This window comes from Cydia pomonella, chromosome 3 (assembly GCF_033807575.1).
Source record: "Cydia pomonella isolate Wapato2018A chromosome 3, ilCydPomo1, whole genome shotgun sequence".
Taxonomy (NCBI): domain Eukaryota; kingdom Metazoa; phylum Arthropoda; class Insecta; order Lepidoptera; family Tortricidae; genus Cydia; species Cydia pomonella.
In genome coordinates this window covers 3,874,123-3,899,127 of record NC_084705.1, presented here as the reverse complement: position 1 = coordinate 3,899,127, position 25,005 = coordinate 3,874,123, and the positions used below count along the sequence as shown (strand labels likewise).

General features: G+C 34.2%; 1 protein-coding gene and 1 long non-coding RNA gene across 2 annotated transcripts; both read right to left on the bottom strand.

Moving 5' to 3' along the window:
• Window positions 1-10,969: 10,969 nt before the first annotated feature.
• Window positions 10,970-14,245, bottom strand: LOC133515826 (uncharacterized). The gene is made up of 5 exons (XR_009799077.1): window positions 14,106-14,245; window positions 13,792-13,901; window positions 13,384-13,464; window positions 11,844-13,018; window positions 10,970-11,402 (listed from the first exon to the last, which is right to left on the bottom strand). It is a non-coding gene; the product is annotated as an uncharacterized LOC133515826 (long non-coding RNA).
• Window positions 14,246-21,111: 6,866 nt separating this feature from the next.
• LOC133516690 (uncharacterized) lies at window positions 21,112-22,226 on the bottom strand. The gene has a single exon (XM_061849711.1). The coding sequence runs from the start codon at window positions 22,135-22,137 to the stop codon at window positions 21,385-21,387; it is 753 nt and encodes a 250-aa protein (XP_061705695.1). The 5' UTR covers window positions 22,138-22,226; the 3' UTR covers window positions 21,112-21,384.
• Window positions 22,227-25,005: the final 2,779 nt, after the last annotated feature.

The following is a 25,005-nucleotide window of genomic DNA, read 5'->3' as shown; positions in this document are numbered from 1 at the left end:
ATTCATAAAAAACCCAAAAATAAAAAAGCTGGACTGAATTGAGAAATCTTCTAAAAGAGTTTTTTACTCTTCAGTTTACAAAATGCACAATTTGTTTAGAATATACTTGGTCAAATATAAGAAACCGTAAAAAACAAAAGAATAATATATAAAAAATAACACGTTTACTGAAATTTCCTTGCTTTGGCTCTATGAACAACCAAAACCCAGAAGTTACCAAGCTTGTTATGATAAAATATGCTTTTATTGTTGTTTTTGGTTAGACATAGAGTTTGGATGCCCTTCAGGAGAAAACTTACGGTCTAAAACTCACCAAACCGCCGACAGGAACTGAGGATTGGACCCCAAAACAGGGTAAAAGCGGGAACAAAAACTAACCTTACTCACTTCACTTTCTAACGTAATTTTCTCAAATTTAACACCATGCAGCGATTTCACACTTCACATTAACGACACAGCACTTTTTGTAGATTCACAAAAGCTTAATTTACATGAGATTTTGGCAAAAAATTAACACAAAACACTAAAAACAAATTTGACATTCTAAAGCTTTAGAGATTACGCGCATTGCTAGCACTCGCGAGAAGATATTTCGGCACTTAAGGGTCCCATTTTTATATCCCGGATCGCGGAAAGCTTCATCTCAACGCATTTAGCGGAAATAAAGCTAATAACAATGTAAAACAACAATATTTGGCATCGCGAAGTTATTTTGACACTTGACATTTGGCCGTGCCAAAGCCAGACAATCTTTTTAAATTTTAGCTTGGATACATGTTTTTTGGCACATCCCATCACTACAAAAGACGTCGCGGTCGATGAGTAAAAATGAAGAATCAGCATTTATGATGAATAAAATTTGATATTTTTCAATTTTATATTTAATGAATATTCATACGAATAAAATAAAATGTCGTTTCGTTATACGTAAGTCAACAAAAACAGAGACCGTTATATGGATTTAACTGCTACCTCGTGATGAAATTGTGAACTAATTGACCTTTTATATAATACAATTTTATTACATGATGGTGTACGTGTAAGACTTTGCGTTGTACGTCACAATAATGAATTAATTTATACAATTTAGTATCAATATACATTACTTATTGTTATTACGAGTGTATAAAACGCGTCCTTATCATTTGTTTTTGCTTATTATTTGTTTATATAATGTATGTATGTTTGTGTGCCATCTAGCGGATACATTCTGAATTTTTAAGAAAACAGCTCACGCTCATGGCGTTTTTTTACATGATGTTGCTTGTTTCCGTAAAGATCGTGTAGATAGCGTTATAATCAAACTTTTTATTTAGTTCTGAAGTGAGAGCGTAGATGGCATTAATAATAAAAGTTGTGTAAAAATATTATCTTAGATTTAATTCGTCTATCACATCTTAATGGAATGTGTTCGCAACGAATCAGTTCGCCGAGAGATTGAGGACGTTAACTTTTTTAGGATTGGTGGATGTAATTATATATTATCCCAGCCGCTGTCAGAGGCTGCAAACCTAATTTATAAGTTGGTTAATGTAGGCTTAAGTAGACGTTAAGATTTATGTAGTACTTACAGAGCGACATCGTTACTCAGTGACAAAGCTCTTTCAATAAAGAAAAAAAAAAAAAAAAAAAAAGTGCCTTTGATACAGAAATGCTTAATTTCTTTCGATTTATTACACGATATTAACCACAACATAATTGTACCTAAATCCTCGTCGAAATAAGCGTGAGAGATGACCTTCTCTGCAATGTTTGTAACAAATCAAACAATTTATGTGGAACGCTTTATAACACCCATGAGATTAATCTGGTAGGTAGCCCGTAAATAATGTTTTACTTTAGTTTAGTATACAATTGATGCATTCGAATATAAATCGTTTCAGGAAAGACCTCAATATTAGAGATGCAACGAATATTCGGCCACTATTCGGTATCCGGCCTATGCGGCCACAATTTTACTATTCGGCCGAATACAGACCCGGACCCGGAGCCGGGTACGTCCTTAAACTACTACCTTACAGAAAATCGCAGCCAAATAACACTAGACCCTACTCATAGTGTTGTGTTCCTGCCGGTGAGTAAGGTTGCCAGAGCTCAACGAGGGGCGGGAGGGGGTTAGGGTCGGCAACGAGCATGTAACTCCTCTGGAGTTGCAGGCGTACATAGGCTACGGATACTGCTTACCATCAGGCGGGCCTTATGCTTGTTTGCCACCGACGTAGTATAAAAAAAAATACAGAATAGTTGCATATTATTCGGCCCGATACCGAGTAGTACGTTAACACGTAGATAACGGTTAACGAGGGGTAAAAAAGTACAAGGAATCAATTATTAAGATCAGTAAGTATAATCTTTCAGACTACCGTAAAACGCTGCAACTTTGCCTGGATTTTGACGTTTTTTTCTTATATCTGTGAACCTATTTTTCATTATGAGTTTCATGAGTATTAGTCGGAAAGCATACCCTATGCCTTACCAGATAAGACTCAAATCTCATTACCTAATCATACTGTATTTCCGATTTACAAGCAATCAAAGTGGCAGGCAAAGTTGTATGCCTAAGACGTAACTTTGCCTAGACGGATATCTCCATAAATAATGTGTTGCTATTTGCAATAATATTTACTCTTGTGCATGAGACATTATGCTTGTCCCTGACAGTCAAATTATTGCCATAAGCTTAATACTTTTTTTTTCACATGCAATAGGTAAAATTGTAGCAGGTTCCATAAACTTTCTATACAAAAATATCGTTAACTGTAGGGTTGTGCCAAAAAAATATTATTATTAAAAAAATCTATTTATATTGTTAGTTACAAAATAATCAACAAACAAATGTAATATAATGTTGTTTGATTTCTTTTTCTTTTAGTATTTAATAATTTGAACTTATTTTAATTTTTTTATTACAAGTACATTGCAGATACACTATTTTGCTAATTTTCAATGCATTATTATAGTGTAAAGTTCTATTTCATTGTAAAGTTCTAATCACCCATCACCTTTGAACTCCAATTGTAATCGACCTGACACCTGACAATCCAGAATTCGATTAGAAAGATAACTGCAAGACAAATCAAATGAGCCTAAACACAGTGGGTTTATTATGTGTAGTTTAGAAGTTGCTATTTTCGGTCTTCATCATCAGACCATCTCGATGGTACAGTCAGCGTCAAATACTTCGTAGCAGTCAAAGTGGCCAAATAGTTCGGTACACCATACTAAATATATGGTGTACTGAACTATTTGGCTACTTTGACTGCTACGAAGTATTTGACGCTGACTGTACCATAAACATTGCATTGTCACCCAAGTTACATAAGTATGTCAAACACCTCAATTGGTCGCTAATAAGTGGTTGAAAATTAGATTGCAAATTTTGAACAAAAATACAATTACAAGTAAACATACAGCATAATTATAATACAATAAATATACAATTGCAAGTAACTACAATAAAAATATAATAACAGATTGCAATAAGTTTTTTTTTATAATTTTCATTTAATACCCATAAGTTTTTTTTGTTAACGTTAGTTTATAATTTCATTGTCAGCAGATCTACATAGGTACCCACACTGAAAGTCGGTGAAAATCGACTTGCAAGATTTGACTTAAACAAACATTGCAAGTTAATAAAAAGCTTGTAATAAATAAACTCATTTAAGCAGTTTAGGCAAGCTTATTTTTACTCTTTTCTGTACATTTATAAAATTCAGCTAGTGACAGCCCTAGACCCAGGCAAAATTGTGTCATTCATGTTTCCAAAACACTGCCCAATATTGCCTAGTACGTTATTATGCTGAAATCATGTCCTTTTCTTGAAAATATTAAACTTACGGGAAATAGACAGTCTTTACTTACCCTGGGACGTTACCACTTCTCAAAAAACACCTTTTTCGTAGATAAAAATTCAAAAGTTGCGAGACACTAAAAAAATGCTGCCTCTCACGCCGACTTATGATACGTAACTGGCGGAGCAACAATGGAGTTACCATTGTAAAAAAATGAAATATGTGTTGCCAGAATAATGAATATTACTACCAAATGGTAAAAAACAAGAAAAAACTAAGCAAATTCGAGAGATCGTAATTGAAATTAAATAGGCAAAATTGAGCTTAAATGGCAAAGTTGCAGCATTTTACGGTAACTTTAAGTATTTTTTTTTATACACACGACGAGAACTTACGCACCGCAATGTCCGCAATTCAATAAGTGCCTGCAGAATAAGCGCAATTTCTATCAAAGACTGCCTATAGCGAGAAACAAGTTGCAACTTGCACAGCACACGCACGCGCGCGTTCGAATTGACTTCATTTTAGGTAAAACTTTCTAGCCGAATATTCTGCTATTACGAGATAAACTGATAAAATAACGCCACCTAATTGTGTGATATTTGTGGCCTGTTGAAAGAAAATCACAGTCGGCGATAAAGGTCGTATCAAAAATAATATTTTTGCCAAAAAGTAATATTGTATTACGTACCTAGTATTTAGTACCTACGTGGTGCAGTTGAAGCGCTGGTGGCCAACGGTAGGAGCGTGCGACTTGCAATCCGGAGGTCGCGGATTCATGAGGAAACCGGCCTAATCCCAATAAGGCCAAGTTTACCCTCTGGGTTGGAAGGTCAGATGGCATTCGCTTTCGTAAAAACTTAGTGCCTACCCCAATTCTCGGGATTAGTTGCCAAGGGGACCCCAGGCTCTCATGAGCCGTGGCAAAATGCCGGATCAACGCGAGGAAGAAGAAGAGTACCTAGTACCTATTCACTTGAATACCTATACTTACTAAGGCATCAAAAATTACGAACCACAAATCACGGTATTATACAATAGTGATTAGTACCGTGAATTTTGGTTCGTAATTTTAACGTGTGCAAGTCGCAAGTGTGCCATCCTATAAAATTATAACTACAAACAAAGATTAAAATTTATCGCTGGGAAGCGAGGGTATGAAATTATGATTAGTGGGGTCACTATGATTACATATCGAGCCTTTATTAATGATCGCTGCTTAATTTATAACTGAAACTGTTTCCATTGTTTCATCGTAGGTATGTATTTTCATCAGCCATAGAACATGATGATTGATGAATTAGACCGTAATGGCTCCTACAATAAACTCGTCCTGCCCATCACACTCAGTTTAAGCCAATGAAATTCAAACCAAATTGTTGGGAAAATAGAGTTCATTTTGCATTTTTCACAATTTAAGTAAAAAACCGGACAAGTGCGAGTCGCACTCGCCCACCGAGGGTTCCTTACTTTTTAGTATTTATTGTTGCTATCACAGTTCATGAGATCCAGCCGGGTAACAGACGGACAGACAGACAGACGGACGGACGGACAGTGGAGTCTTAGTAATAGGGTCCCGTTTTACCCCTTGGGTACGGAACCCTAAAAATAACTAGGGAACAAATCGAATTATTTTGTTAGGACGTTAGGCGCGTAAACTAAAGACGTGGGTTCGATTCCCGCCTCGTCCACCGGTGGACTTGGTCACATTTTCTTTAGTGTATGATATCTATTTCGGTTTATGAAAAAAAGAAGTTTCAATGTAACAATAAAAACCTATCCAGGCTGTTCATTCATGACTTGCTTAAAATGGAATATGTCCTTTAGGAATCACATTGGGCAGGACGAGGATAGTTCTTTGTTTTATAAGGGGGAAAAGTTGTTGTTTATGGCGGTGACAATCGCTTGCGCTACGACAACGAAACGTTTTGTGTCTCTATCACTCTTCCATATTCGAGAGACAGTGACAGTTGCTGGTCGTTCCCTACGGGGCGTAGATGATTGGCATGTTGGCTACGCACCCTGAGCAAGTGAACAGGCGAAAGATTGCAAAATTGAACCAAGAGCGTTGCGAGTGGTTCGAAAAGTGGAAATTCGAGCGTCGTGAATGCGAGTTTTTATCATTCAAAAGTCAATTCAACCGGCCAAGATAGAAAAACAACTCAAAATTTTAAATTACTTATTTCGTAGACAGTCTCTCGTGGATAAAATGTAACACATGGTCATCAGTTTTTAAAGAATAAAGAGAGCCTTTACGTTTACCTACGGGCTAGTGTGGTGAAACGTTATAATCAGTTCCATAGAGCTGTGTTTTTGCGCAGCAATATGCATCGTGTAACGAGACAGATGTCCTCAGCCATCGTTAATTAGAGACATAGGGACATATAATTGTATATAGGAATACTTTTGTTAATACTGAGCTGGATAGGAAATCAAATATCACAAAGGGTTCATTGACATTATTAATTAAAGAACTTAATGTTTGAATGTATGCGGGATAGTATTAAATATGCTGGGATTGCAGAGAATTTCATAGGAAGACTAGTCTCTTCACATAAGGTTGAATCATGATCATGTAAAACGAAGTTATGTATGTAACTTTTGCATAGATGGTTTCTGAACAATTGGAAACTTAATTATATGTTAATTACTATAAAACTAGAGAATCATAATATTATGTATTTACCCTGAAAATTGTGTTAAGTATGAAACTGAAACTCCAAATAAATAATATTATAAGCTAAATTGTACATAGGAAAATATTTGACAGAATGTAAACATTTAAACCCTAAAATTGTCTAACCCTGAATTTCACTGAGAAATCAAGGTGGTTTAAAGAGATAAAATAAGAATATTCCAGTTGATTTATATAGAATATTATATGTAAAGTCAGACAGTTATTTAAGAAAATGATCTCCTACTCTTACTAATAAGAGATAAACAAGAAAAGTTTCAAATGATAAAAATTATAGGAAATTGAGAGATTCTAAGCTAAGTGATGCTGTATAAAATTAGGACACATGTTTTAAGAGATAATTCTAGCTATAATTAATAAAGGAAATAGTAGGACATACAGGAAAACATGTAAATAATAAATTAGGTTATTATTTGTTCATGTAAAATTCAAATGTTAAAAATTATGGAAAATTGGGGTTTTTGAAGTTAAATGAAGCTGTAGAAAATTAGGATATATGGTTAAAAGATAATTTCAGTCATAATTAATAGTGGAAATAACAGGAAATTCGAGAAAACATGATAAATATTATTCTAGGTTATTTTCTTCATAACTTCAAAAACACGCAATTTCAAAGAAGGAAGTTTATTAAAAATTGTTAGTAAATAATAAATATATCTGATTTAGTATTAAATTTCATTAAAAATCAAGTATTTTACTTAAAAATTAGAAAAAACAAATCCCATAGGAAAAATTCCGAATAAATGAGTTATTTAAAAATGAATCTTAAGTTCATACACAGTAAGTTCAAATTCGCTTGCACTCTGGAGCCAAAATGTCGTCGATGAAAAGTTAGAAGAGTACAGAAGATACTTTGGGCGACAAACGCAACGAAGAGAGCGATCTAGACGATCAGGACGAAATGAACGTTGTAATACTAAAATTTAGAGGGTATAAATAGGAAGAGCCAAGCTAGTGGAATTCATTCAGTCTCCAGCAGCGGGAAAGAGAAGACCTCCAATAGAAGAAGGAAAACCAGCGGAGCCGAAGACGGAAGGTCTACACAGGACTGGAGCAGCCAGCGGAGCCCTACGGAGGACCGGAGCCCTACGGAGGACTGGAGCAGCCAGCGGAGCCCTACGGAGGAGCGGAGCCCGAAAGGCAGTCTCCGAAGACAGAAGCCCTACGGAGGTCTGAAGCAGCCAGTAGAGCCTGAGGGGCAGTCTCCGAAGCAGCCAGCGGAGCGGAGCAGAGCACCCGGCTGAACTTCACAGGTTGTAGTCCTCGAGAGTCCGGTGAGTGATTATGTATTCACTTAGACTGAGTATATTAATATTTCAACCTTCGAGTGTAACTTACAGTTATAGAGGCAAATCTAAATAATTTACAGTTATTTAAGTTTCATTCAAAGTTTAGAATGAATTGTTTGAGAGTGGTCATAAATAATGTAGAAAATTATATAGAGAAGGATATTATGTTGGCTAGGCAAATTATTTATCTCTATTCTTAGGAAGACATTTATTAAAATTAATGTGTGTGCTTATATTCTGATAATCTGAATATTTGTTGATGAATTTACAAATAATGAAGTATCTCTAAGCTTTACCATAGCAAAATTATATGTTATATTGAACATAATTGAAAAATATATCTAGATCTAATATATGATCTCACTTTGGATAAAATATATCTAAGAGAATGAACATGGTTGGAAAAGGGCCTTGCCAAATTGAATAAGGTATCTGGAATGAAAAACTATTCTAAGATTCAATTCAGAATTCAAACTTATAGTGTACATCAGGTAAGCAAAGCATTCCTGAAAGTTTATGGATGTAATAAAACCTCATCTATACTCTTGAGTACTATGCTATAACAAGTGAATCTGGAGTTTGAATTGAATCAGGGTTTATCTATTATGTATTTATATTTTGGCTTTTTCCTAATTTGTTTGTTTAGAGAGGTCTATGTAATGAGGATAGTAGTTTTGAAATGGCAAGTGAATTTAAATGGATATTAATAAGATTAATAAGGTTATAACATAGAATTGTTTGAGGAAACTACCAGATCCAATGTGTTTTCAGGGCGTAGATTCAAAGCTTTTCTCCTATCATCTACAGAAGCACTCTACTAAGAAACTGTAGAATTATATAAATTATTTTTAGATAGTAAGCATGAGTGTTAGATAACTTGCTTCAACTAGAGTCATAGTATTAGAAATCTCTCTCGTTGTGTCGCGTTGTTAGGCATCTGATAGGTTTCTTGTGGTTTTCTTCCTATCAGTATGTAAGTTTCGAAGCCACAGTAGACTCCTTCACTTAGTTAGTCGACAGGCAGGTAATGTTAGGGACTAAAACCAATCAAACTTAATAAAATAATACTCTTCAACTCTTAAATATAACTAAAATAAGTATAAAATCATCTTCCGATAAATAAATGCTTTAAAACCCTATTCTGTTGTTTGCTTTAGCGACTATCCCTACTTTCCTAAAGAACTTGGTGTTATTAATGGACACAACTTAGGGATCCTAACGGTACCACTACGATCTACTCCTGGCCATAGTTATAAGTAAGACTGCAAAGCAAGGAACTAACGACTCATTGGGAGTAGGTATAAGATGGTAAGTTTTTAGGTTATCTTTACTTTAATACATTTTATTGGTGTTTTGTACTCTTATATTAGGTTTACTATCAGAAATTAGCTAAAGGGGTAAGTGAAGGGGTGGGTTTTCTACAGTTTGGTTTGCGTGACCAGGATTTAACTTTTATTCAAGTTAAAGTTAGATTTTATATCGAGTCAGAAGTTCCAAGCTTTGTGGTCAGTTTGTTGTTTTGTGGAAGTTGGAGGAAAGTGGGAACGGTTGCTGAAGCGAATGGGAAAGGGGGATAATTGATATCTACTACATATTTCCTTACTGATATTTTGAAACATAAGTTACACAATCTTGGTTTTTCACTTTACACTACACAACATCATATCCACATTTCAAATCACTGCATTCCTTTGTTTTGTTATTTTATACGCGCGATTTGAACTTAATAACATGGTTGAATAGTTTATTTATTACGAAAAGTTCATGTAAACTTAGTTATCGCAAGCCGGGCATTTTGACAACCACCTCAAGGTTACTCTCGTTTGAATGTTCGGTTGACATGGACATGTATATTATTTTGTAAAGACGGGCCTTACGATCATTACCAATTGGGCCAATACATTGGGTGTCAAGATCGCCTTTAGTAACACCCCTGTGTTCAGTTGTATGGCGAATTACATAGTGGAATGACATCATGTGACGCCTTTTCCAATTTCTTTTAAATACTTAATTGTCTTGAAATTATGTAGGAATTATTACGGGAAAATCGAATACACTTGCGAGTTCTCATATCATCGGATTCATCGGTAAATCATTTCAGTTTTCATTAATTTCTTGTTTAAGATCGGGTTTAAGCGATCATTTTGTTTCATTATGACGGTTGATTGACTTCGCTCGGTGCTCTTTAGGCTAGTTTATTGCCTCACTTTATAATAGTCCTCTTCTAAATGCTGATATTTAGTTAAAATCATGCTTCTTTGGTTACGAAGAGTTTTGTTTGTAATTTAAAAGAGAGATGTATTTATCTAGCACATCTTAATATGTTTTATCTTCCACTTATTCCTACTTAATATTCTTAAGTGAAATTAATGAACTAGCACGACAAAATCTGTAATAGCGACATTTATATCAATAGAAATAGTAGCATGGCTTGTTTAGCTGCAGCAATAATGGTAACATTTATTTGTCACTTCGATGTCGCTTTAAAGAAAGAGAGGACCTAAGGTCTCCCTTAAGCTATTTACCAAGACTTATATACTGGGGCAAGAGTGCGGTCTACTTTAGCGTGTCTTTGACCATATGACACTTAGTTTACAACAGATGACGCTGTGTTGCGTGCAGTAATTAGATAGGTTGGAATTATATGCATGGGCTTATCTTCATTTTTAAATCATTGACTATAAAGTTTCAAATATTTCTTGCAACATTTGGAAATATTAACTTTCTGTTAATCTTAAATAATTAATTACTACTAAAAAGAAATAATTACTCTGTCTTTAAAGCGTTATTCATTTATTTAAGTACAAACATTGTATACGTCTTATTAAAGGGACCCACTGATTACCAGTTCGACTAATGATTGCATTTTCTTTAGAAGCGGGAATTTTGAAAAGATGTCATTACTTTCGCAATTCGTTTTGTAATTTTAACTAGTATTTTTCGGGATTATTTTGCGAGATTTGACGTTTTTAGATTATGAATTGTAAGGATATCACATCAGTCAGCGTGCCCTTCCTGTTTGAAGGATACTATATTATATTGCTCTAAATTATATTATACCTAAACTTTGTTTTAGAATCATTCTATTGATAGGGCCATCGCGTGGAAACCTGTTTAGTAATTTTTGGGTTTATCATCAACTTACACTTGGGCAGATGGGGAAGTCTTTGGAGACTTTGTTTCATAATGGGTGCCTAATGGTAAATCTGTAAGCTAGGCTCGAGTCTTATATTTTAAGGGCAGTTAGTAATAAATTGTTAGTAATAAGTTGTAGATATGTAATTTGCTATATTGCTATTTATGGATCAGTTATTTAGAAAGCTAGTTATCTAGTCTAAATATTGAAAAAAATAGCATTTAGTTTGATTGCGGTTAGTCTATTTGTAAGAGTAAAAGGTCAAGGCTAGCACACAGATGGGGTTGAAATAAAGCGGAATATTTCCTTTATTAATGACCAAGTAACACATTTCTGTCACATATTACATGTATATTACACATGGAGTCAAATGCATAGCATAATTAGTGAAATCTTCTTAAACAGTTTGTAGTTTGACGATTAGTTATGGTATCGGACAGCAGACCTCAGGTTGATTAGACTAGAGAACAGGAGAGATTGCAGACTTTCTGAAATCAGAAAAATAAATAAAATCAATATCTATTGCTTGGGTTAAATGGTTTCAACATATCAATTTTGTTGTTTTTCTTGTATGTTTTAACATTTGTAAGTTTAAAATTTAGTTTAAAGTTAAAGTAAGGATTAGGGAATTTAAATTTGTAGATATATTACTAGAATACATTTATAGGAAGATGTAGTTAGCGATATTCAGATGTTACTTGGCTGATAACACATAATTTAAGAGTAATTATGTAGGTACCGTGTAGACCAAATTAGGTTAATCACTACATAAAATGTAAGGATGTCTGTATGCATGTATTAACAACTAGATTTAATATTAGAATCGAAATAACAATAACACTGATAGGGTATTCAAACATACATACATACTTAATTCACTATCTATTAAATTTAAATTCATTTTTGTTTAAGAAAAATATGAAAGATACCTTTTTGTTTGACAACATAATACATGATGTTGGTCCCGGGACACTTCTAGGATGCAGGGTGTCTGCACGAACTCGCACCATGCCATGCTATCTTCTGTGTTCTTTATAGGCTCATTTCATTTCAGTTTTACCTTTCCTAGTTTACTCAAGTCATCTTGACAAGTGTGTAGGACGCTCAGAGTTACGGCTTTCATTTGATATATTGGGATCATAAATAGTATTTGTGTTGCTAATTTCTCTTCTAGAAATAATGTATTCTAATTATCTTCATTTCCGTCGCGGCGACTACTCCGTCTCTTCACAGATTCTAGGTCAAAAGGTGTTTGCCTGCATCAATAGGACTTTGTTGCAAAAGGATTTTGTTCAGGAAACGTGTAGAAACAACCGCAGGGGCTTGTTGTCAGGAATCTGTAGTCATTTACTAAGTTTTTCAGTCAAATGAAGTGCAGACATTACAAGCAGCTAGTAGAAGGAAAGCCTGATGAAACATGCAAGTAAATTTGTTTTTCAAACAGGGTTTGAAGGGGCAAGCGTGGCCATCATCTTCTGCGTCTTACTGACAGTGTCACAATTTGCTTCATAATTGCAGGTTGATACATACTCTTATGTATTTAAAGCTTAAAAACAGAGTCTAGAATCCCATAGCAATGTGTAAGCGAAAAGTTGAAGTACTAGGATCTTCAATCTCTACTGTTTTTTTAGTCACAAGATAGTGCAGGTTTTACAATAGAGTCGAAATAGTAAAGCATAATAAGTCATGTGACTACATTTACAACTTTCAAGTAGGTTTGATGGAACAAGGGCAGCCTATATCTTCTTAGTCTTCTGTAGGTGTTTTTATTCACAATGGATTGGTGCATTTTTTCCAGCCCGTAATCTTGTTACTCTGCATCAGCGATTTTGTAGTATTTTACCTCATTTGAAACTCGATTGGATACTAATGATGATTCATAAACTAAAGGTTGGCAGGCTCATTTTATTTGTTTTCTATATAGATCAGCACATTTGGGGGAGAGGCGTTGCTGTCTCAAAGTTGTTAATGTGTTGGGAGAGGATGTTGTCAGCTCATTGTTGTTAACACAAATCAGAATCTCAATGTTTTTGCCCAGATTAAATATTTCAGGATGGAGAGTTGAGGTGCGACAAGGTATTTGAAGCTAGTAACTTTTGCTGTTCTGAAATTATACAGTGAAACAAAATATTAACATATAGTAGTTAATTCATAGTCAAAGAGTAAAGTATAAATTAAGCTTAATGTAAGAATTGTCTAATATAGTTAAACTAGCTACCCAGGAACAGAGATTACATAGTAGATAGGCATTAGAGTTAATTTTTGTCATACTATAAATGCAATTGGACTTGTGTGTTTGGTTTGATACATTTTAGAACTAAAATCTGACATGAAATTGTTGTTTATTATTGTTACATGTTATTTAATTTCAAACAGAAACATCAGAGTTTCACAACTGACCCTTCATTATATAATATTTAACATTTTGGAATTTATTTGGTAAAAACAAGTCAAATAGTAAACATTTACCTGAATTAGTGGAGAAGTCATGAAAAGTAGTTAGACCAGGTGTAGAGTTTCTTTGAGTCAGGCTAAGTACACTCCGATAGGCTGAAAATTTGTAAGACATTTTTTTTTGTTAAGGAATGGGTTCAATGACAAAGTAGTATAGTTGGAATTCACTTATGGAAGAGTATATTACAGGTTGTAGTATGGCATTTTGGCAAATAAATGCAAATTTAGAGTTGCTTAAGTTGATTTACTTTTACTTCGACTTGTGTTGTATGGTTATTTGATTCTTTGATAATGGTTTAGGTTAATTAAAAAACCAGATATGACAAAGAGGTTAAAATGTAAAGGGCAGTCAGTGCGTCTTTCTTTAAAAAGTAATTAAGGGATCACTTTTTAGCAAGAGGTTATTTCAAATTTTGTACTTACATGATAGTTTTCATTGATTTGACTTTGTCAATTCAAAAGGCGCGGCTTAGGCACAAATCATTCAAGTTCTCGCACTTATTGTTTCACTTTGGATGTATTGCTTTTATAACCTGAAAATCAAAACAAATTTATTAAATATTGGTTATGAAAAAAAATTAGTAGATGTTATTCAGAACTAAATTGTCAGAAAGACTGAATAGAAATAAAATATTATACATAGCTTGTTCATTAAGGGGAATTCTTTTATGAAATTGAATTGCAAAAATGCATTAATATGGTTTAAACAATGGTTTAAAACTGAAGAAAATACATACCATTTTCTGTTCCGTAATCATCTTAAACTTTTAGTCCACTTTTACCATAATTTTCATGTAAGTATTTTAAGTTCACGTCAAGGTTCTTTTTTTAGATTCTTGCGAACTTTATTATAAATCCAGAACCAAGATCAAACACTCAGGACACTGTACATAGATTCATATTTACAATTAATCACAAGGCTTTATAAAAGCAAAACGTTTTTAAAGTCCGAAATATTATACTTACAAACTAAGTTAACACATCAAACAATTATAGCCATTTCGAACTTTGTTCTGCATGTGTGCTGGTGGACGTAATTCTCTAGCGGTAAAATCACCATGATGCATAATCAAAACGGGATTCAATAAACACGTCTCTTTTATTAATTCTTAAAATGAAAGGGATACACTGAATTCAATACAATGTCAAATTGACGCTTTAATATGTACGCAATAGTGTAAGGAGCGGATTATAGATAACAACAAAATGGCGTTGAAGCGTTCGTGTTTTATTTCCTTATGTTGGTAGTGTCTTTTTGTATGAATATTCCTTAGATACGAGAAAATGACGGAGACGCATTTACACTTGTCATTAAGGGCTCTACAAATCTTGCGATACATTGTGTGCGGTTTTAGTTAGTTGTGCTTCGAGTTTATACGTGTGTTGTGATACATGAAGAATAAAAAGAAGAAAGATTCTGTAATGAACACAAAGGTATTTTCTTTTCTAGTAAAAATAATAATGATATAATGTATTGTGAAATGAAATTCGTAATAGACCGAGTTATTGCATTTAGAACTGAATTTTGACCACTGTCATGTTTAAGTATGGAAAGAGAGAGATATAGAGGGGGAAAAGAGGAACGTATTTAAGAAATTCATTGGAAACCATAATTTAATTTGACACAAAGATTGTAGAAGAATAAACATGGAACGAAGAAACCTTATAATGATGATTAGCGAGTGTTCAAGATTTCATGGTGTGAAGTAAGTATGAAAAGCAAAGTAGACGAGAAAAGCCCTGGAAGCGGACGCAGTCAAATACATTGTTCTGACCAATTACGCACCACTGCCGCCAGAGACAGAAACAGATAGAGAAAGATCATAAGAGAGAAAGTGATGCAAAAGGCAGGCCATGACTTTCAATATTGGGAAATACGACACAGGGAGGAGAGGAGTGTAATATAAGTGCGATTTTGTATTTGTTTTTATCTCTTTCACGCGAATACCATTTTATGATTAATAGATAAGGATGATTTTTTGAAGTGTTTACCGCATCATTTTAAAAAGGTATAACACAAAAGTGTAGTGATAATGAATCGTTCGCGTATGCGTGTGTGTTAATGTTCATGTTGTGTAAAATATTTAGTTATGTTTGCCGTGTCTGGATATCGTACAGTCTGTGGAGGCCTGATTTCAACCACAGAGAAGAATTATTGTTAAGTTGGGTAGCCTTAAGCCTACCAATGAACAGAACGTACCGAGTAGCCAACATGTAAGTCGCTTACGCTTAGTAGCGATCAAAGCGTAACTGTCACTGTCGCACTAATATGGAAGAGTGAAAGAGAGACACAAAGTGTTTGGTTTTCGAAGCGTTTTAGCAATTGTCACCTTGGCTGTTTTATACTCTATGTTTATCTTGAAGGTCAAAATTGACAAAATGTAAAGAAAAAATAAATTATAACCTACAAAATTGTTGGATAAGAAATGTGACGATAATTTGTTTTTATTTATTATACGCAAAGTTAAAGAAAGCAAAATTAAGAAACGTTCCATCATCAAGAGAAGAGGAAAGACTGAATAAATATCTCTCTGAGTTTTGTAAAGAATCTAAATTCCCATGATCCATGACAAAACAACGTTATCGAAATAAAATTGATTGTGTAGTCAATTCATCACTTCTATTCAAGAGTAGTTACATGGAATCATCATACACGACAAGATGCCTCAAAGCATTTCACCAGCTTAGAAACAGGAGATAAGACAATTATATGATACAAGTGACCCAGCATGTGATTGAGAATTTTTTGAAGAAAAGAATCATCATGTTGTCATATGATATAATATAAATGATTTCTACACCTACTGCCATGCGAAAGCCTACATCAGGGATCGTTACACTGTGTGCTCGTGCGTTGTTTCTCACATCAATTCTTGCGACTATGGCCGGATCGTCGAACCAGTTTGTGGAGGAATTTATCTTCGAGATTTACCGGTTCATGGTGATATAAGTGACTTATTAGCGGAAATTAGCCTAGAATCAAGGAGCAGTTTAAACTAGAGAAAGGGAAGGAAATTCTGCAGTAAAGAGTAGAGTACATCATCTTTTGGAGGAATTTCATCAATATCATACATAACATAACATTTCCGTTCTATCTGTAATGAATATAAAATGATATGAAAGGAGAATCTAGCAATTTCAGCAGGTAGAGAATGGAGAAATAAGAAAAAAAAGGGGAGTGTTACTTGAAATTAAGAAAACCATTAATTGGAAGGATAATTACATTTTGATGAGTATGATAGTAGAATGACAAACATTGATCAGGATTATTCCTGAATCACCTCTCCTAAGAAATACCACAGTGATTGAACTAGCGTTCATTGGATCAACGGCTCGAAAGGAAGCAGAGTTAACTTGGAGAGAAGAGAAGAAGCTTCTGAATTGACAAATCTGAAGAGAGTAATACTATTTCAGCAAGTTAATAAAGGGAACAGTTATGTTTTAAGTTTAAGTGCAGAAGTGTCAATATAATGTTTATTTAATTTTTTTTAATACATTTATAAGTTAGTTTGTAAGAATAGATTTTAAATTATTTTCCCTCTTAAATTGATAGATAGTGTTGATAGTGTTTTAATAGTAAGGTCATTAGTGTTAGATTAAATAAATACAAAATAATTTATTAATGAAAGTTTTATTCTGACCTATCATTAGTTTTCCTCCATAAAAAACAAAAATGAATAAATATGGTTGCCTTTGGTATAGGTCACTTTTATATTCCATCATGCATCTCTGTCTAGAGTCTGTCTGGTCTGGTGGGTAGTGACTCTGCCTATTTTGAAGTAATTGAATCTGGATTCGAATCCTGGTAAGTGTATTTAATTGTGTGAAGAACAAGAAATCTGTCTTAGAACCATGGGTGTTTTCTATGCAACAAAGTGCATATGTATTTATCTATGTAAGTATATATTCACTCAGTATCCATGGTACGAGAATAGTTCGGTACGGGACTAGGCCAGGTTGAGAAAGATTATGCCCATAATATTTATTTATTTAATTTTTAAAGAAATTAATCGACGTTAAGTCTTGAGGTGCCTTTGATAATAAGGGCAGCGCTAATATTAAAACGGATCATTTATTTCGCAGATACTAACATAACATATTTGGTTAAGTGGATCAAAGAATTGATTTTGAAGCAGAAGAAAGTGGGTTCGAAACCTACCTGTGTCATTTGAGATGTTACTTAGTTCTCCCGTTACTTATTTAGTTTTTGTTTTTTCTCTATATTTTAATTATTATGTTTTTTGTAAAGATTAATGTAAATAAATAATTTTTATTTTAGGAATTTAAGCCTACTTTAGCTCGCTTCTACATACCTTGAACCTATATTTATCATATCCTAAGTACAACACTTCTATGTATGGAATATAGTATATAGTTCAATTTAAAAATACGAATAGGTTAATTTATACCAATTGTTTCATTCAATAATTGTTCTACGAGATGAACCCTCTAAATAACGTCACAAATAAGATAACAAGTCCGTAGTTCGTAAATTTGTATTTTTAGTGAAAGAATTAATAAAGTTTAACTGTCTGCAGTTGATAAACAAATTTCTACATATGGTATTGTATGCCGGCAATAAAATTTCAACTGCAAAATTAAGTTTGTTTCTCCTAAAACATTCATAAAATTTAATAGAATAAGTATCAAGAATCGGATTTTTCATGCTAATATTCTACGGAACCCTTAGTGCACTAGACTGATATATACACTAATGATAATTTGGTAAAGTTTCTTGAGAATAGTTTAAATTGTAAAAGAAAATATTAAATCAAATGTGATTAATAAAGGCCGTCGAACGAAAAAGTAAGCCACAGATGTATTGTTCAGATTTAGGGGATTAATGTTGTATTTATTATGAGTTACCAGGGAATGTTTAAAATCGTCTGATTACGAGAACCGAGGATCTCCTAGCTGAAGATAGCCACATCATTAGCAAGCAGAATAAACTTCGTGGATCAACACAAGTTGGCGGGGGGCTGCTGAACGAGCGCAACGGATATTCCTGTCACCAGAACAAGGAACGTGAGCCATTTTCATTCATAATCATTTTAAATACATATCTATTTAGAAGACCAGTTAGAGTATTTATAATGAATATAATGTCTTAATAACTTACAAATTTTTAAGTAACAATTTAACGCTAGATGTCACTGTATTTATCACAAACTAATTAGCGATATGATGAGTAGAATTATCCTTAAGGTAAAAAAAAAAAAAAAAAAAAAAAAATTTAGTTCCAGTATTTTTTCTATTCAACAATAGATGGTGCTGCAGACTGAGACACGAAACAATTTTAAGTTATTATGTATTTTGTATAGTATTAAGATTATTATTGTGTTACTTCGTCTAGTTGACACTGGATGGTACTGTATGAGGTTTAAACTAGATAATGGAATGTAGATAGAAGTTTTATATATTGTTAAGAGAATTTTTAATAGTTTTATGATTATTCGACAATAGATGTCACTAGTTTACTGTAAGTTAGGAAACTTAATTGAAACAAATTTTAATTTGTCTAGTTGGTAATAGACGTCGTAACTTGTAAAAAGTTTGCACAAAAAAAAATGATTTTAGTATTTTAAGCAATCGTATGCAAGATTTATTATACTTGTGATATGTGTTTTTCGGAGAAGTAAAATTCCTTTAGATTTCTGCCACAATGACAGTGGGTGCGGTGAACAGGCCAGGGAACTCGTGTAATCATTTACTTTTAAAATTCCTTATTTGAGCGAGTTTTCGGGCATGGCAGCTGCATTCATGATAGGCAAGATAGTATTTTGATATATGGTTTTGTTATATTAAAATTAATGTATAGCTGGAATTTGCGCAACATTTATATTTATGGGGCACTTGGGTATAAACAGAAAAAAATTGTTCACAGTTTTTTTTTATTATTTCCGGAAGTTAAAAGTTAAATAAATATTCATGCGTTTAGGAAATTTAATTTATTTTGACCATGTTTATAACGATTTTGTGTTTTTAAACGAAATAGTGAGATAAGCAATGACAGTGTAGGCAAATGTTAGGGAAATATACTAACTTGACAGTGTAGGTAGGCAGACTGATGACTTATGCTTCTTTACGATACATATGGTGCTACTTTACCGCACTAGTGCGAAAATTAGCATATTACATTACTGTGTCAAATATTTAAGGGGCCATATGTATTGTAAAACGTAGTACGATACACGTGCGAGTGGGTGATCCGTGACTCGTGTTGATTAGAGCACTTTCTTCGGTCGTGTTTTGATTTATCGCCGTTCGTTTCGAGTTTCCTATTTTTTGCGCTTGTATCGTAATATACTATTATAGTAATGACTGAATGATTTCTGTGTAGGAGAGTTTTTTTTGTTTAATGATACAAAATCTGGAATATGGTCATCAAAGTTATGGATATTTCGAATGATTGAGCTTAGGGACGGGAAGGAAGGGGTCGTAAAGGGACATCAACGATCATTGTCAAGGAAAAGTTGGTGCTAGGATAGAAGATACCAGTTTTAGGAGTATTTCTTTGACAATGAGACACTCAACACGCCGTGATGATTAAAAATCCACACATCCTGTATTCAGATGTGGGAGAATCAATGAAGAATATTTTGATCTTTCAAGTATTTAGTAATTGATTTGCCTACATTTGAGTGGGGACATTACGCCATAAAAGGTGATTCTAGTTGATTTGATGAGAATTGCGGACTGGTTGTTGGTTCATGGGAATATTATTGTGGGAGGTTATATATCATAAAAGGAATGATCATTTTTGGAGAAGACTACCTTGTCTCATCGTTAGTCCGGACAATGTGGATGCGATGTTTGTATGTCAAAAAAAATTGGCTTAAGGATATCAAACGAGTGGGCAGAGTAAGTTTCTATTAGAGATTACGAGAATTCACACTCTTGTACTTCATCTGAGAGTGGACATTCTGGCTTCCTTATAATCTTGCCTCATGAAACTAATTAAACCTTAAAGACTGGGATTCCTCTTCATAATTAGCTGGTTATTACTGAGTAATGGTCATTTTACATATCACACTTATAATTTTACTCTTTTTGATGCTGCTGTCAACTTTTTGATTGATGGTTATTCAGATAGGGTGAAATCACACTTGGTGGGTGAAATATCGATAACTTTCTCATTTTGGGGTGCGAGATGTTTTCTGTTTGAAGAAATAATATCCTTCGCGCGTCAAACATCACGAAGGGCAGACTGTAACGAGACAGATGTCCTCAGCCATCGTTAATTAGAGACATAGGGACATATAATTGTATATAGGAATACTTTTGTTAATACTGAGCTGGATAGGAAATCAAATATCACAAAGGGTTCATTGACATTATTAATTAAAGAACTTAATGTTTGAATGTATGCGGGATAGTATTAAATATGCTGGGATTGCAGAGAATTTCATAGGAAGACTAGTCTCTTCACATAAGGTTGAATCATGATCATGTAAAACGAAGTTATGTATGTAACTTTTGCATAGATGGTTTCTGAACAATTGGAAACTTAATTATATGTTAATTACTATAAAACTAGAGAATCATAATATTATGTATTTACCCTGAAAATTGTGTTAAGTATGAAACTGAAACTCCAAATAAATAATATTATAAGCTAAATTGTACATAGGAAAATATTTGACAGAATGTAAACATTTAAACCCTAAAATTGTCTAACCCTGAATTTCACTGAGAAATCAAGGTGGTTTAAAGAGATAAAATAAGAATATTCCAGTTGATTTATATTAGGGTGTCCCTTATATGAGCAAAAAAAAAAATTTTTTTTTTTTGGAACGCATACCCCTCAATATTATTAGAAATGCTTTAAAAAACGTACCTGCGAAATTTCCAACCTTTGTTACAACGGGAACCCGTGCCGACTTGGCTTTAAAGTTGTGTCAATTTTTTTAGTACGCACCTTAAACTCGTACTTCCCATTTTATTCCAAAATTCAAAAACAAATAGGAAAATAAGTTCAAATCAACATAATAATCATGAAATACAGTTATATTATACTTATTTGGGATACATTTTTCGCAAAGTAGCTTTTTTACAGTCAGGATAAAGCTTTCTGTGTTCCTGAACACAACGCAATAGAAATTGTTTTTGCTCTTCGTCCGCCGTTATTAATCCGTGAAAGTCTTGCATCAGCTTAACCGCCCTTTCTGCTGTATCATTTACAGCTCGAAGATTTGAGATTTTAGATAAAGCATTTAAATAAGCATCATCTTGGTTCCACATGAAAACAGGGACCCTCAAAAAGCTGGTGTCAATTTTCAAGCGAGTAAACAAGTCTTTACTCTTTGTTGACACGAAATCATCCATGCTTTTACTAAATAAAGTTTTAGCCATTTCTTGTTTAGATGGAATATATCTTTTTTCCTGTTGATGCGGCTTCTCGTTATCACACTCTAGTTTAGAAACCATCCTCATTTTCACTTCAACACCTACTTCTTCGTCGAAAATTGCCATAATCGCAACCTCATCCGTCAAATACCACAAGTGTTTGCAGAATTTATCTAAAGCCGCTTTTGAAATTGCCTTATCAATTGCTTCATACCTCTTCAAGGTTTTCAGAAAGCACAAATCCTGGTGAGGAGCTTTAACTGCCATATTGCACTGAAGCCATGGTTTTACATAAGAAGTCGCGATGAATAAAGAAACATCTTGCAATGCTCGCTTGACTTTGACACTGATTTTTAATTGATCTTGCAGCAACAACATCTTTATAGCGTAAATAGCTCTTGCCATCCACCGCGCTTGGTGCATGGCACCAGGAGGCTTAATTTTGATTTTTTTTTCTTTATCGCCGCCCAAATATATTACTGACAATTCAATTAGTTCGCGATAGTCATCTCGCACAATACTTTTCTTTAGCTCGCTGTAATAAAATTCCAGAAGTTCATTACGGACAGTATTGTTGACGTGTTCTTCCACAAAATTTAAACAGGTATTAAAGGCACAAGGATCAACATTTTTCCAGTTATCTTTGAACTTCTTAAAGAGTGGGATGTCAGGGCTGCGAGTAATTTGTGGTATTTTGGCTTCAAACACACTTTTCAGAACGAGTTCATAGACGTGGTGGCGACAGGCAAACAGTAATAACTCTCTTTCCATTTTTTGTTCTAATATTGAACACGCACCATTAAAACGACCTGTATTCGAAGCAGTTGTATCGCAGCACATTATCTGTATTTTGTCACCGAGATCCCAATCTTGAAGTGCTTGTAAAACGGCTTGAGCTTGATCTTTACCTGATGAACTATCTATCTTAGGCACAGCAAGAAGTTGTTCTTTGTTCTTCACAATCGGGAGACGTTCTTCTTTTGAATGACGTACGTCTATGGCAGGTAGTAATTTGCCATCCCAGTGAATAGTTGCGATATCGGGAACGTTGTTTTGGAAATCAGTTTTTATCCCTTCGGCTCTAATTCTTCGTGTCTGTGTCCGAATACGTTGTATAGAAGATTTATTAACGGGATAATCATCGATATTTAGATCCAATGCTTCAATTGTAGCCTGAAGGACGTAAACGGAATCTCTAGTGCTCAATTGACACCTATCTAAGGCTGCTACTAACTTAGGTGAAATAAAATCCTTTCGGCCCCTTTTAACAACGGTAACTTGGGGAGCAACAGGTAATGTCAATGCGGGTTCATCTAGAGAACGATCTGATAAAACAGAAGACGTAGGGCTCTGATCCAGCGGTACATAATCATATGATGATGAAGATTCAGGAATGGATGTGGCCTTTAATCTTCTTTTCTCTTCATCTATTTTCCGTTGGCGAGCTCGATCTTCCTTTCCTGACAACTTTTGGTCGACTCCTGCTAGACAACCCTGACGCCCCGGTTCTCTCTGTTGCTGTAAAAATACTTTATCTTCCTCAATCTTTATCATCTGAAGAGCATCAGCATGTGCAATATCAAACAAATTATCCAAATTCATTTGAAAATCATGCTCTCGGCGCTTATGAATTTCTGTGCTTTTTTTACAATTTTTTTGTAAATCACGCCATACTTGGTAAAGGTCTACAAGCTTCTTAACACAGTTAGGGAGTGCCCGTGTAGGTATTCTAGCCTTTTCCCAAAAGATAATACACTGACGAATCGTAAGATTAGCACTTTCGTTTACTTTTAAATTCACTTCGCGAATGTTATAAAACAAAACTGCCAGCACCTGCCTATTTAAAGGCAATTTCGCACCTGTTATCTGATATTTTATATCACCCACTAAGAAAATATCCTTTTTAGAACTTCGCAGTTCAATATCCATTTTGAAAAACTAAACTTATGCCTTACAGATACCAACAATTGTCGATAGACTAAGAAATTACGCCGTAATGTGCCGCTCGTTTTAAGCAACTTGTATGGACAAGATTCAGCTTCAGGTCGGCACGGGTTCCCGTTCATAGATCAAGCTAATTTTTGTTTTAGGAGTACTTTAGTACATATCGAACAAATATAGGGGGTATGCGTTAAAAAAAAAATAGGTCGAAAAATAAGGGACACCCTAATTTATATAGAATATTATATGTAAAGTCAGACAGTTATTTAAGAAAATGATCTCCTACTCTTACTAATAAGAGATAAACAAGAAAAGTTTCAAATGATAAAAATTATAGGAAATTGAGAGATTCTAAGCTAAGTGATGCTGTATAAAATTAGGACACATGTTTTAAGAGATAATTCTAGCTATAATTAATAAAGGAAATAGTAGGACATACAGGAAAACATGTAAATAATAAATTAGGTTATTATTTGTTCATGTAAAATTCAAATGTTAAAAATTATGGAAAATTGGGGTTTTTGAAGTTAAATGAAGCTGTAGAAAATTAGGATATATGGTTAAAAGATAATTTCAGTCATAATTAATAGTGGAAATAACAGGAAATTCGAGAAAACATGATAAATATTATTCTAGGTTATTTTCTTCATAACTTCAAAAACACGCAATTTCAAAGAAGGAAGTTTATTAAAAATTGTTAGTAAATAATAAATATATCTGATTTAGTATTAAATTTCATTAAAAATCAAGTATTTTACTTAAAAATTAGAAAAAACAAATCCCATAGGAAAAATTCCGAATAAATGAGTTATTTAAAAATGAATCTTAAGTTCATACACAGTAAGTTCAAATTCGCTTGCACTCTGGAGCCAAAATGTCGTCGATGAAAAGTTAGAAGAGTACAGAAGATACTTTGGGCGACAAACGCAACGAAGAGAGCGATCTAGACGATCAGGACGAAATGAACGTTGTAATACTAAAATTTAGAGGGTATAAATAGGAAGAGCCAAGCTAGTGGAATTCATTCAGTCTCCAGCAGCGGGAAAGAGAAGACCTCCAATAGAAGAAGGAAAACCAGCGGAGCCGAAGACGGAAGGTCTACACAGGACTGGAGCAGCCAGCGGAGCCCTACGGAGGACCGGAGCCCTACGGAGGACTGGAGCAGCCAGCGGAGCCCTACGGAGGAGCGGAGCCCGAAAGGCAGTCTCCGAAGACAGAAGCCCTACGGAGGTCTGAAGCAGCCAGTAGAGCCTGAGGGGCAGTCTCCGAAGCAGCCAGCGGAGCGGAGCAGAGCACCCGGCTGAACTTCACAGGTTGTAGTCCTCGAGAGTCCGGTGAGTGATTATGTAT